At 33.9% G+C, this 15,410-nt stretch overlaps 1 protein-coding gene across 2 annotated transcripts; it reads right to left on the reverse strand.

Moving 5' to 3' along the window:
• Window positions 1-7,436: 7,436 nt before the first annotated feature.
• On the reverse strand, window positions 7,437-14,480 carry LOC126762122 (chitin synthase chs-2). Of its 2 annotated transcripts, none has more exons than XM_050478648.1 (13): window positions 14,345-14,480; window positions 14,046-14,284; window positions 13,436-13,581; window positions 13,224-13,350; window positions 12,955-13,155; window positions 12,693-12,877; window positions 11,286-11,819; window positions 10,889-11,105; window positions 9,473-10,554; window positions 9,262-9,409; window positions 9,059-9,207; window positions 8,463-8,999; window positions 7,437-8,023 (listed from the first exon to the last, which is right to left on the reverse strand). In XM_050478648.1, exons 1-13 carry the CDS (start codon window positions 14,392-14,394, stop codon window positions 7,538-7,540), a joined length of 4,101 nt encoding a protein of 1,366 aa, XP_050334605.1. In that variant the 5' UTR covers window positions 14,395-14,480; the 3' UTR covers window positions 7,437-7,537. The 2 variants fall into 2 exon arrangements, with proteins under 2 accessions (XP_050334605.1, XP_050334604.1); XM_050478647.1 differs by having other exon boundaries at window positions 13,436-13,602.
• Window positions 14,481-15,410: the final 930 nt, after the last annotated feature.

Raw genomic sequence — 15,410 nt, forward strand, 5'->3', positions numbered from 1 at the left:
AAAATGAAATACTGGCATGCTCTAAAAAACAACTTAACCTTACAGAATTTGCTCAATTATAAGAAATGTAATGCTCTTTTTCGCAAAAAAGTAAAAGAGACAAAAACTTGCTCTTTTGAACAAGTTACGGCTCATATCAACCCAAACACTCCAACACAAAAGGTTTGGCGAACAGTAAGAGCTTTTAAGGACAATCCCACCTCTTGTTACATTCACTCACTTAAATCATCTACTGGAATTATAACAGATGTACTCCAAATTGCAGAAATATTTGCCACTTATTTTGCATCGGCTTCTGCAGATGTACAATTTTCAAGTGAATACATTTCTGAAAAAAATCGTGTCCTCAAATCGGTATACAAGGTGAATAAAATTTCGAAGTCTGCTTGTAGTCTTGAAGAAGAAATTACACTGTTTGAACTGGAAAATAATCTTAAAAATACTAAAGAGAATTGTCCTGGCCCGGACAAAATCACCTATGCAATGATTAAAAATGCACCTCTGGTTCTAAAAATTCGTTTAATTAATTTATATAATTTAATCGTCAAAACTGGTGTGTTTCCCCACTCTTGGAAAAAATCAAATGTCATTTGTATTCCAAAGAATATGAATAAAAAGGATGACTACAAAAATTACCGTCCTATCTCGCATTTATCATGTCTAAGCAAACTGTTGGAAAAAATAATATCAAAACGTATACAATTTTTTTTGTTTCAAAACAATCTAATAAGTAGAAAGCAAACTGCTTTTAAACCTAGGTCAGGCACGTTAGAGGCAATAATTTACCTAGACCACTTTCTAACTAGTAATTTATCAACTCGAAATCACTGCTCTGTCATAAGTGTTGATTTTACAAAAGCCTTTGATCGTATAGGTGTCCACTCTATACTCAATCAACTTGATCAGTGGAAAGTTGGTCCAAAAATCTATAACTATACAAAAGCCTTTTTATCAAACAGAACTTTTATGGTCAACTTAAACGGATATAAATCAAATTTAAAGAAATTAGAAAATGGAGTACCACAGGGTTCTCCCCTATCGGTGACGTTATTTCTAATTGCATTTGAAAAAATTAATGCTTTAATGGGAAAAGTTAATAACATATCACACTATTTATACGCGGATGACCTCTATTTTGTTTCGAAGATTAATGATGTAAATACTTACATTCATGATTTGGAAAAGTTGTCTACTTTATTTACAAATTGGTCCTTAACATCGGGTGCTTCTGTTAATTTTGAAAAGTGTAAGCACCTACATATATGCAAGAAGCGGAACTGCAATCTTCCAGATCCAGTATTTCAAAATCATATAATAGAAAATGTGCGCTATCTTAAAATCCTTGGAATAACCTTTGATCAAAAACTGACTTGGAAATACCAAATTGAAGACTTATGTCAAGACCTCTCAAAACGTATAAATCTACTCAAAATCATATGCAGCATGAAAAGTGGTGCACATACAAAGTCTCTATTAAATATTATGAAAGCTTTGATATTGGGGAAAATCTACTATGGCCTTATTATATATGGCAAAACATCCAAACGCTGTCTGCAGAAAAATCAAAAAATATTACCACATGGCAGCGCGCATAATTAGTCTCGCGTTTCGAACAACTCCAATTGCAAACATACTTTTTGAACTGAAACTCCCTACTATTGAAGACTGCATTTTTAAATTAACTGGGAATAAAATATATAACTGCATACAAAACTCAGATAACATCCTGTACAAAGACTTTAAGGCTCTAGCTCACTCGAAAAGATACTTAAAAATTAATTCTACAATCTCGGAAATCTTCAAAATGGCTAAGAAGATGGATATAGATTTTTCGAAGCTAAAAACTTACAAAGTTTTCAGTCCTCCCTGGAAATCTGCAGAATCTCTTTTCATCTCCAGTGGTTTTACCAAAAATAGCACGAACCCACTTGCTTTAAGGCAACTACATGCTGAGGAAGTGCAAAAATGGAAGCAAAAGAACTGGCTAATTTGGTACTGTGATGGTTCAAAGAAAGTTGAAAACACTTTTGCTATTACAACAGAATCTAAAGAACTAATCAAAAATGGACTTTTGCCTAGCTACACCGCTATATTCACCTCGGAAATTACAGCAATTGAAGAAGCTGCAAAATTAAAACCTAAAGGCTGTAAACTAATAATATGCACCGATAGTCTCTCATCTATAAACGCTTTAAAATCTGCAAATATTAGTGATATTCTCACACGTAGGGTTAAGGAGACTCTCATACGAGGCAAAAATATAAAAATTTTATATACGCCAGCGCATGTAAACATTACGGGTAATGAAAATGCCGATCAATTAGCAAAAGACGCACACTCTCATCCTACTTTTTTATTAAATAACTACACCGAAAAAGATATTAAAAGGTGCCTCGCAAACTTCATCAAAAAACAACGTGTCTCTAATTATGAAAACAAAATTAATGCTCATTATAAAACTATGCACCAGTTATCTCAACAGCATGGCAGTAAATCGAATTTTAAAACAAAACACCAGCAACTTGTTTTGATGAGACTTAAACTCGGCCACACAAAATTAACGCACGGATATTTACTTTCAAAAGATTCACCACCACTTTGCATGAACTGCAATGATACCCTGACCATGCAACATCTAATAAACTGCTACAATGACACATCGCAAAATGTTGATTTGCATACCGCTATAGCCACACTGGACTACGAAAATATAAGAAAACATCTACCTACTATATTATTAAAATTAATTTAAAATTGAAATGTTTATATAAGTAAATTAATATGTACAAAATGGGACGAAGGCCTAAGCAGCCAGTTCCTTTTTTTTTCTAGTATGTTTGTAAATTGATTTACAAGTCATATTATAATAAATAAATAAATAACTTTTGAAAAATATTAATTTTTTGTTGTTTTTTAAGAGTCCTGTTTTTTTGCGACCAGAAAGCAGAAACAAAATCTTCTATAATGATGAGGCCTTCAATAGTAGTAGTCCACTACAAGATCGAACCGCTATACATTCTGGCTCGAATAAAAACGGCCAATTTACTATACAAGGTGCATTCCAAAGTAAACAGGACTTTAAAAAAAAAAGATAGAACAAATGGTTTTTTCGGCAAAATCAATTTATTTTGTTCAAAATAGTTCTGCTTTAATACAGCTTTTTGCACGGTCCAAAAGCATGTCGAAGGAGTGTTTTAGCTCGTTGGCCGGTATGCCGGTGCAAGCCTTTTGAATGGCTTCTACGTCTGCATAACGCTTTCTTTTCATGAGCAAATGCATTTTTCCGAAAAGGAAGAAGTCGCACGGTGCCATATCAGGTGAATACGGGGAGTGGTTAATGGTTAAAATGTGATTTTTGGTCAAATTATCGTCCTTCGAATGTTGGATTCTGAGCAATTTTTGGTAGTCTGTCAATTTGTCGGAACAAACCGTGAAAACACCTTTCCTAAGCCCAAATGTTCAGTCAAAATGCGATAAATCGATGTTTTGGAGATGTTCAATTCCATTTCCATGAATTTCAATGATGATTTTGCCTGATTTTTGATGATTTCAAGCACAGTTTCGATGGAATTTCCCATGATCACGGATCTTGATTATAGATGGCGCCACCAGTGGGCGCTAGATTCAAAAAGTCCTGTTTACTTTGGAAAGCTCTTGTACATACATACGTACAATTTTTAAATGATTTAATAACTTTTCAATTTGTATCCAAGAACTTCCCAGAAAATGAGGGATCACGCTACCAAAGAACAGAAGGTCCCAATAACTTATATAACAGAGTTGCTGGAAAGGAACAATGGAAATCAATTTGCAAAAATCCCCTCTATGCCTAAATTTTTCTCTTAATTCATAGTATTTGAAAAACTTCCACAAAGGGGAATCTTTATGGATTACTAGGATTATAAGAGAAAATCCATCTATCTCCCACAGGTAAGAGTTACTCTAAATCACCAAACACTATTTTCAAAATTTATTTTAATGTCGAGCAGATCCGAGAGCTTACCGTTGGTTTTTCATCAATTATGACTAATTTTAAATCGATAAGCCTGGAATGCAATGAATTAACTTCCAATGCTAAAGCCATTGCTAAAAGGCATCAACTAGCTCCTATACGTGCGCAGAAAAGAAATTTCAAGGAATTTGGATTGGATCCATGCAGGTTCAAAAAATTGATATTTGGGTTTGTTTCTGATAGTGCTAAAACCCTGATCTCTTTTTTCACAATAGTCAATTCATTTTGTGCACCTTCTTCTAAGTCTATTTTACTATAAAGACTTTCCAAGACATTTTCAAGTTTTCTTTGCTCAAAAACATCACATTTCCTTTTTTCATTTCACATTTTAAACAAATCTCAATATTTTGACTTTTTTTTATTAAAAATTAGGGTTTTTCCAATAATAGGTCAATATAAGGAGAAAAAATATTTCTTTTAATTAAAATAATGCAGTGTGTTTGGGTCAAAATTTCGTGATGTACACATTCAGTTGATATTTTTGATATATAGTATTTAGAGTGCCTGCTAGGTCGAACAACTTCACTTTATGGTCATCCAAAATTATTTTCTGGGCTTTTTTGATGTTGTCATTGGTAACAATTTCTTTTGGGCTCTCACTGCGTTCACCGTCTTCGGTGCTAATTTCACCACGTCTAAACTTAGCATACCAATTCTTTATGGTCGAGCCTTATTAAGCCAATATAAGCCATGCATATGCTGGGGACCTCTCTGCTGAAACTCCACACTCCAATAAAAGTTTTTAAAAAATTTCTTTCCAAAAATATTGACATTATTATAGAAAAGCTTACGAATTTTTTACAACTTCAACCCATTTTCATTCGATTTCATTAATTTTAGGTATGATATTACAGTATATTAAACATAATATGTTCAATTAATATTAATAAGATATATGTATGTACATAGAGTTTGAACATCACTAAAGTTCTTATATCTGATATATGGAACGCTTGAAGGAAACATGGCGCGATTTCTTACATATTAAATTCAGAAGAAATAATCCCCAGCGAAACTCTTACGGCTATGAATGACGTTGAGCACAACCATTAGCTTCGTTAAAATCGGAAAGGATCCCTTAGAGCCGATTGATGTCAAACGAGGTTTTAGACCGGGTGATTCTTTCTCGTGTGTTTTTTTTCCAATATAATACTGGAAAAAGTGATACGTGCTGCAAATCTGAACCGCAGTGACACTGTCTACTCTAACAGTACAATGCCACTGGGGTACACAGATGATATTAACAGAGCCGTCAGAATAATTCTTGCCAACAGGTGGTACTTTGGGATCGGTAGGCAATTGAGAAGCAGATCCCTCTCTCGACGAACAAAAATTACACTCTATAAGTCTCTAATTATTCTCGTCCTATTATACGGCGCAGAAACATGGCCGATGACGACCCGAGACAAGAAAGCACTAGGAGCATTTAAAACTTTTCCTCGGAAAATTTTTGGATCCGCCCGCGTGAGCGATGAGTATCGAAGAAGATGGAACCACGAACGGTATAAGCTATACGGCGGCATGGATATAGGTAAGCCCACAAAATAAAATTCTACGAATACGCTGGCTAGGCCACGTCGTTCGCATGGAAGATGATGCTCCAGCGAAAAGCTCCTTCGATTCTAGACTCTTATGTACATAAGTATATGGATATATAATAAGCCGCATCGAAAAATAAAAGCACAATAGAGGTATTGAAGCTTTTAAACAATAAACCCAAAATAAGTTTGACAAAGTTGATAAATATATTGGAAGGCGAATGTATTAAACGAGAATATCAGAACGGCTCCAAAATCCCATGAATACTCATCGAACAAAAAAATGTCTCTCTGTGCTCAATATTGAAAAAAGTGTGAAGTTTTGGATTGTGCATACGTATTAAGAAGTCAGCAGAGTATTGGGATCATGTCATATTTTGTAACAAAACTTAAATATTGATTTATAATAATATACCAAGTACTAATTGCTTTTGATAAAACCCAATACTGTTCTAGAACAAATGAATATTATACCAACTTTAAAGTTTAACAAACTTACGGTTAGAGTTTGGGGTGCGTCTCTTCTAAAGGGGTGGGTAAAGTGCATATCTTTAATAATGTGGTGACGAAAATGTATAATACAGACTTTTTAAAAAATTAGTTGACCAGGAACGAAATTTAGTTTGTATTTGATCATATCTATGGCTTAAGCAAACGAACTGTTTCAAGACAATGGCCCACAAAACAAATATATCTTGTGGAAGACTTATACCCGGTTTCACAGTCCATATATAAGTTGTGCTTAAGATAAAACAGGAAAATAGTAGGGGTATTCTCTTGCTCTTGCAAGATTGCAGATTGCAAAAATACTATACCGAAAAATACAAGAGCACGAGAGCACCCATTGCAGAATCTAGTGATATATGAATGGCTAATTCGGTCAATTTGTTGTGAATGACTATTAAGCATGGCTATTGTGAATTGGCGCACCTTCTGCATACATTTTTAAGAAAAAAAAACTGTAACAAATCTTTAAAATTTAAATAGAAATAATAAAATCCATTTAAAACTTATCTTCCTCAACAATTTAACGACGTAATATGTCTTTATGTAAAATGGCAACTACAACAGGGTTGCAATTATATTTTTGCGTGACATTGCACGCAAATATACATAGGTTTTGGTCTGACATATTTTACAGCCCTTGCAAATATTTTTCTGCGTGTGTTTGTTGTTGTGCCGTTGTAAATCTGCAATTCTTGCACCGTGCACCGGGTTTTGCAAGAGCAAGAGAATACCCCTAGTGTTTTACAGTTCATACTTAAGCTATGCTTAAGTACTGAAAATGGGAAAATTAAGCATTGACTGTGAAACGCAAACGACTACTCAGTCTGCAACAATGCTTAGCTAAGATTTTATATGGGCACAACTTAAGTATGGTCTGTGAAACCGGGCATTAGGTTTTGTACAATTGTAGTAAAGTTTCGACAAGTTTGCCCAAAGCGTAGAATTCAACCCTGTTACAAATTTGTGGTGTTTTTGAATAACAAAAGTTGCGAAAAGGAGCCTAGCCAAAAAAAAATAATAACTTTAATGAATGCTATTTAATTGGAGTGAAATATAATATACCCCTAATTTATGAAATAAACAATTTAATTCTCATCGTCTATGCGATTGTATCAATGCAAATAACGATACTATATTCGTAAATATAAGATTTAAATTAGCTTTTTTCACAACTTTATTTCAAACAAGTAAGAAAGGGCAAATGTTCGCAACCGAACATTTTATACTCTCGCAACTTGCATCATATACATAAATAATATATTCATATAAAACTGCTAAGTTTCGATCATAAGATAAGGAATATAAACGTTTACTTACCTTCTTAGGTTTTTTAATTAAATCGGTTTATTTACTCAAATAGACACTATTTTTGCATAATATTTACGAAATATGTTTATATATTTTACCAATTTTATTGTCACAATTTCATTTTCAAGTCGTCATTTGTAAACACGAAGAACTTCAATAAATATGTAATACTTTAAGAAATCGACCAATCTCCGTTCATGTTGTTAGGTATTATATCAAGAGGCGGATCAAAAGCTGCATTTATATAACCCGTCTGTACAAAGGGCAAAGGGTTTTTGTTAAAGTCAGTATTACGCTTCACTTGCTCTGTTAGACGTCGTTTTGCCACAGAACGTTTTTCGTTTAACATAATCTGTGATTTTCTACTCATCGAAATGTGTTTAACCTTTAACTCGTCTTCACCAAGAAACCGTCGTTCAAAGTTTCGTGGCAAATCACTATAATCTGGTTGTGTTTTATTCCGACTTTCGTGCAACTTAAAGATTGTATGCCGACGAACCATGCTATTGCTTTTGTCGTGGCTGTCGTCGCCATTTAAATTGTCTTCGCCATCTGACGAATCCTCATCATCATCATCGAATCGTCTCGGCCGTTGTAGCTGGCGAGCGATATTAACGGCATTTCCGCGTATTTCTTGTGCCGCATCTTCATCTGTAATCTAAAATAATAACCTTTAATATTTTTAACTTAAGAAAATATTATTATAATATATTTTTTATTTTCGGCTAGATAATGGTTTATATGTTTCAACTTTGATATAAATATTCGACTTTTTAGAATATACTTGTATTATTTATTTATTACTAAGTACGCACATGACAAGTGGCATTAATTAATATGATACTAAAAATGTATGCAATTTCATCTAATAACGGATTTGAAATGCCTTGAAATCCTTATTTTAGATTAGAGTTTTGTGGGTTTGTGAGAGCATTTTGCGGTTATTACTAATATTAAGAGAAATGTTCATACATACTATTTCAGACCAAATTTTGTGTTTTTAATGATTTCGTGAAATCGCTGTAAGTACTCGTTTAGAACTTTAACTTCGCGTGGTTTTGATGATAATGGAAATGGCTTAGAACTATAATACTTACGGTACTTGGTGCTCGAAACCAATCTAACTGAGTGGTAGCTAAAAGTTGTGAAACGGTAGCAAAACGATGAAAAAACATTGCAATAAATTGTATAACCAAAATCAATCCGAAGAAAATCACAAAACATAATCCGATTGGATCTAATTCCTTATGACGTCGGTATATGTAAATCTGAGAATTTGTATCGTCGTATGTAATATAATCAGTGGGATCAATTGGCCATTCCAAATGTAAATAATCTTTTTTCAATTGGAGCAAGAAGACAATTAGAACAAATATTGAATTTATCATTATAAAAGCAAAAGCAAACATGTTACGTAATTCTCGCAAACTTTCCGCAATCTCGGACTTTTTGTCCTTCGTATGAAACAGTGGACGCAAATAAAGCTTAATTAAATCTTTCCAAAAACGTTTTTCTCTAAGCGATATCTCTCCCAATTCTGAATCAACTAATAAGGGATCATTGACCCAACCAGGTAAATACTCTCGACTGCCATCTTCAACATCATCACCAGGTACTAGACCAATATCGTCATCCTTGTAAAAATTAAGTTTACGAAACTGCATATAACTTCGAAAATTTGTAACAACAATACCTTTTTTACTGTCACTTCTCTTGTGCCCCATGAAACATCATTCATATTAAAGACTGAGTAGATAAGAAGGAGCATGTACATAGATGGAATGGTGATGTAGTAGATGAAACCGCATATTAAAGCGCCGACTTCTTGGGGATGCACTACGCCTACAAATAGGAAATGTAAATAATTGTTATCTAATTGGGTGGTAATTTGAATACCAGCGATGAAAATTTGCATAAAAACCAGAAGGAAGAATAAAGAGGCCGGTGCCAGAGGTCCATCGTCTATCATCTGTATAATTATGCCAATCAATACAGCCATCATCACCAAGCAATACAAGGAACTTATTACAAAGGCAAGCAAAAGCTAAAATTGAAAATAAATTCTCAAATAATCTGAATAAGAGATCGATATTAGAATGTAATTTACCTGAAATTTTTGTTTTAAATAAATGCACGACAGAATGAAGCAAAACACAGGAACGAAGTTCCACAAGAATGAGCTCCAAATACTTGTGTTGAAAACAGCTACCAAAGCACCCACCATCATCAAGAATATAGTGCCTGGACCCAAAATTGTGCCAACCATTAGCATAGCCTGATAAACAATGTAGGGCGTTGAAATGGAACTGTTATTCTTCACGACCATGTCCGCATCGGAAAGTAAATCAAAAATGTTCGCAATTGTGGAGGGAACCCAGCGTCGTCGTTGATTATAGAATTCATTGAACATCTCGGGTGAATGAGTATATGCGTCCGATGCAGCTGAATATTCTACTCGTAAGCCCTGCTTTAAAATCAATGTACATAACCAACGATCTTCTCCTTGATCGTACTGCACATAATGCATGGGCTCACTCGATACCGTAGTATATTTTTTCATTACACTATTTTCCATTAGTGCACTACCACGAAATAAACTAAAACAACCGGGACTGCAGAGCACACAACCAATTACGTGCTCCGTAGCTTTTTGCAGCCAATGACCTATCGCATATTCAAAGATTTGATACCAGACCATAGGTCCACGACCGACTGGATGAATACGGCCACAAGCAGCGCCCAATTCGTCTATGGCCTTCATGCGATCAATCAAAAGATGTACGGCTTGAGGCTGAAAATCAATATCGCCATCCAATGCCAAAAGAAATGTGTTTTCAGCAATAACCGCTTTGCGTCGTGCCGATACATCTTCAATTTCCATAATGCGGAAACCAAGTAAATAGTACATGTACATGACCTGAGACCAACGCTTTTTATGTCTTATTTTATCTTTATTCTTTAGATGAGCTATCATTTTTGATCGACCTGGTAATGTCCATACGAGGCGACCACCATAAGGTGTTTCGGTTTTTACTGGAGACTTGATCTTCATGTTGACCCCATATACTTCGAAGCATGCCTTCTCTATGCTGACAATTAAAGTTTTTACATATTCATTCATTGGGGGATTTCGAGAATTCTCGCACAGCTTTTCATCCAGCACAAACGCGTCATCGAAAAATATATTGGCTAAAGTAATATAGCATATTATATTAAATTTCATTAAATAATAAAATATTCAAGTGTTTTAATTTCCTCACATTCCAGAACAAAAGCATTTGATTAACTATACCGAGATAATAACATATACGAATTCTTAGCAGAAAATGTTAATGAATGCAAAGGAAGAGAAATAATTAAATGTAGATGCAGTAATAACTATTACTTTACTTAATTATTAAGCAATTACACATTTAAAGGGATGAATTCCATAAATTACATGATTCTACCTGCCTTTGACCTGGCTTTGTCCATCAATAATTTTAGATAATAAATAGTTACTGAAGTAAACAGAAGTACTCACTCTCAAGCTCATAGTATTCATTATCGGACTTGCCACCATTGATGTGAAGTTTCGCCATACGCCGTGCACATTGATCTTCATCCAGTCGCACAATTGATTTTAGGAACTCCATCATCTCTTCTTGATTCTCATGCCACATTGTTGCACACACAATCAACTGTGGTATTTTGTCGCTTTCTTTTATATATGTCGGCACATTGGACTGCGTTGAGTCCACCTTAAAGACGTCACAATAAAGACGAATTACAAGCTTCCTAATTATAATTTTAAATGTTGTAAACAATCATTTTTTTTAATATATTCTTATTGTCTAAAAAGTATTAATGATGCCCGTTTTGTAAAAAAGGGATTTCCATAAATTTAATTATTGTTTTATTATTAAAATATATTTATTTACCTTTCTCGTGACGTACTCATCATTGAAATCTATTATTCGCCTATTCATTGATATACATTGATCCACCAAAAATTCGCAATACCACGGGCATATAAACAGTTTTTCTGTCGGTGCATTCTTTTCATTTCGTGGCCGCCAAATATGTCGAGTTATCCAAAGTTGAGATAGCCACCATAAGGGCCACAACCAAAGCTTATCTGAGATAAGTGTGTCGAATAAGTTATTATGGTCACTTAATATTAGCCCCATATAATCAGGAACAAATGCATGAAAAGCACAAACATTGGCCCCTTGTAGAGTTGTCAGCCATATAGCAACGGCAACAGAAGCAGGCCCCACCAGGTTCAATGGCAGAGAAAAACTAAATTCTTGTATTTTTATTTTACAAGCAAATTTCGCAAATATGTAACATAAATATGACGAACATATTTGTAATAATAAAACGTAAATAACTGTATTAGCATTGGTTGATATTTTAAAAATTCGTGATGAATAATTCGGACTACGTACAGCAAAGATCGATTCATTCTTTACCTATTGAAAAGAAAAAAATACAAATGAAAATTTTCTTTAAACTGAACTGCCCGATATTTGCCATGACAATGGATAACTTAAGTGTTAACTAAATTAACTTTAAAGGATATTCTTCAGACTTTAAACAAAAAAGCCCTAATTATTATATGGTAAAGTGCGAAATTAAATTCTTAATTCCACTTCGAGTGCATTAAAACGAAATTGTGAAGCATTACAAGTTAAAAAGAGACGGATCTAAAATAAAGATTATTAATAAATTTAAAGCGGAATAATTATATATTATTTATAAACGATACGAGAATGTATTTGTGCAATATGTATATACTCGGCTCATAGGAAAAATTCGGACAGATGGGCCATACAGTTGCATATACTATACATTTATACATATATGTACATACATATATACTACTGTGATCAAATTGAAATGTGAATTTTGTCCATTTCATCTCCTGCAAAGTAGTCCCCTCCCGCTGCAATACACTTATGCCAACGAATTTTACAGTCATCATAGCACTTGGAAAAATCCTCCATTGGTGCCATCAGAACCTTCTTCGATTCAGCTTTTATATCCTCAATTGAGTCAAAACGGTGTCCTCGGAGTGGTCATGAGCCTTTGCTGAATAGCCAGAAGTTACATGGATGTAAATCAGGAGAATGCGGTGGTTGCGGCACGACATTGGTTGAAAATGTGGCGAAATGATCACGAACATCCAATACAATATGAGATGGTGCATTATCGCACTTCTTTGTTCATTAAATTCAGACATAGTAAAAATCGAAGAATTCAATTTGACGTGCAATTTAGCATAGATGTCACTAACAGTACTACCAACTTACTTTGAATTGCTCCCAATTCTCAGTTGCACTCACCGTATTTCGATACACCAATATATCATGCGACTGCCATGCTTCCATGAAACAAGAGAAGTATTCGGTTAGAGGTTGTCCATGAAGATAAAATCCAAGCAAAGCGAAGACAATAATTTTCGCTGGCGAAAGATAAAGATATGTCTGATATCTAGAACGACTACGACGAACCGTTTGCAATATTTGCGCTATAAAGTCATACCAAATTAAAATAAAGATTAGTAATTCTATATTAACGATGGAATCAAAATATGTAATTACAAACCAACGAAATTATATGAAGTGATGTAATTTTCCCACCAACGCATCGAAACAAGTATTAGTGGAAGGGCGATTATTTGTAACCTCAAGTTTGTTGCAAATACTGGCCACACCAAAAAGGCACTCAGTTGAGCAACACATGCCAAAACGTTTATTATTAATTGACAAACAGATCTCCAAGTGAAATGATGTTCGAATCCGAGGTCTATTGTAGAAAAATATAAATAAAATCGACAATTAAAGATTTTTAACAATTTCAAGCAAGGAGCTTACTTAATATGCTTGGTATGAAACAAACTCCATTACAAAGCATTAATGCGCGGACTGAATCCAGTTGAGGCATTACGAAAAAGAGTAAAATAGCCAAACCGATCGTGTGTAAAACATCAAATAATATAACCTAAAGCAAAATTATGCATATGGGAATTTAAATGTTTCCACTCTTGCACTTAGTTACAAATAGTATTATAATAATAAAAACACACCAGCATAACCTCCGTCCAAGTGGGAGATTTTACGTCTTTGAAAGTGCAAATTCGCAGAGCTCGAAAAAATGTAAACACCTCAGGGGCCGAAAATGCAAAGATCAGAGCCCAAAGCCATGCATACTGCTCCTCCTTGGGCAAAGATGCTGTAAACAAACCATTTTCATCTGCAAAATGTTATCTAGAAGTAGTATATTTTGTTCTTATCTTGATTAGTTTTAGGTGATATAAACAACCGTTAGGTGAACAAAACTACTATTCTCTGTAGAAATAATATGTTGCAAGAATATCAAAATTCTACGTGTACATATATGATACATATGTACATATTTTATCCAATGTGAAGTTGTTTCACTTTTGTTTAAACATAAGTATATTATTATTGGATTTTGGTGTCTGACATTATTTTATAAATTAGTATATTTACCTGTTATGTACTTATGTATTTTTGATTTAAAATGAAATAAAGAGATAAAAATGCATTTTGAGTATTAAACCTGTTTAACAAATTTGTATTTTATGAAATTAGAGTAAAATGCGCCTTTTCATTTTACGGCCAAGTTTCATTAAACGTATCTTGGCATTAATATGAAAAATAATTTTTACATACCCATAGTGTTGCAAATCTTCACATGAGCATTGGCACGAACTTGCGCTACCATCATTAGCAATGATAACTTAGACGTTACGGCAGTTCCAAGAACCACAACAAAGACAAACACATATGTTAGCAACTTAAAAAACTTCAAAAGACATCCTAACTTCGCCCAACTCGCTGCCGATCCCGTCGCCCTTCTTGATGGGGGATCCTGAAAAGTGTCCCATAGCGGTGGCTTGTCCTTTGATTTTCTGTTTTTCAATAAAAATTAACTTAAGTGAATTGAAACTTATTTTTCTCTATAATTATACCGATTTTTAATATAGCCATCATCATTACACTCTGTAGTGTAGCTATTCATAACTGTGAGCTTTTTTATGTACACCTATTTTTCTATTATGTTTGATTTAAAATGTGAACAATTATTCTCTCAAAATGACTTTCACGTTCAACATTTAAGGCAAAACTGATTCATCAATTATTATCAGATGCATTGATAATATCGAAAAATGATCACTTCGAAACATTTTATTGATAAAGAAATCAATATTTGCAGTTGTGATAAATGCTAAGAAGAAGCAGAATTGCACACGAGAAAAACTTCTTTCAGCACTGCTTAAAGGCTTTACATAAACCTTTATAAATCAAAACGAGTATTTAAAGTTACGCAATAATAGTCAAAATGTTTTAATAATATGATAAAATATAATATGAGTAAATGAATGTTATTAAATCTATTAATTCTGACCTATTAACTTAGTGAGTAATGGTTTTTTAGTACCTAATAGTTTTCAACATAACTGTTATATGGTGGGTGGTCGTGAACATCATCCGATTTTCATACTTCCTGAGAAGGAGCTGGAAGGACTTATCCTGATTGCGTTGGGTTGATTTGGAAACTCATCTACATACTGACCTCCTCTCAGTGCCAAGCAACACGTGTTCCAAGATTCATTAAAATATCTTAAATTTCTCGTCTGTCTCGTCGTTCAGATCCTTTTATTGGTATATACAAGTATAATAACTGTTTATCTATCTTGATTATTTTGTTGCTGCTGAGTAAATATTCATTTATTTATATTATTATTTATTCTTTTGAGGAGTGCATGGTTCTGTTAAAAAGAAAATAAATCCAGGAGGCAGTATTTAGCGAAGAAAGTGCGATCTTAAATGAAGAAATTAGAAGTAAAAACAAGAAACGTTAACTTCCATTGCGCCGAAGCTATAAAACTGTTAAACATGCAAAAGATCCCATTCAATCCTTCAATTCCGATCAGTGATCGAGAACGCATTAACGATGAACCACGTCCAGGACGACCATCAACATCAACTGTTGATCAACAGGTCAATAAAATGAAAGAATTAGTGCTTAAGAGT

The sequence above is a fragment of the Bactrocera neohumeralis genome, chromosome 6 (assembly GCF_024586455.1).
Source record: "Bactrocera neohumeralis isolate Rockhampton chromosome 6, APGP_CSIRO_Bneo_wtdbg2-racon-allhic-juicebox.fasta_v2, whole genome shotgun sequence".
Lineage (NCBI taxonomy): Eukaryota > Metazoa > Arthropoda > Insecta > Diptera > Tephritidae > Bactrocera > Bactrocera neohumeralis.

Bases quoted from the DNA above. Each gene is read 5' to 3' on its own strand.
- LOC126762122 (XM_050478647.1), bottom strand. From the start codon at position 14,394: ATGAATAGCTACACTACAGAGTGTAATGATGATGGCTATATTAAAAAT. The intron at 13,351-13,435 runs GTGTGTTTTTAT...ATTTTGCTTTAG, and splicing joins CTTGGACGGAGGTTATGCTG to GTTATATTATTTGATGTTTT. The intron at 9,410-9,472 runs GTAAATTACATT...TTTCAATTTTAG, and splicing joins ATTTAAAACAAAAATTTCAG to CTTTTGCTTGCCTTTGTAAT.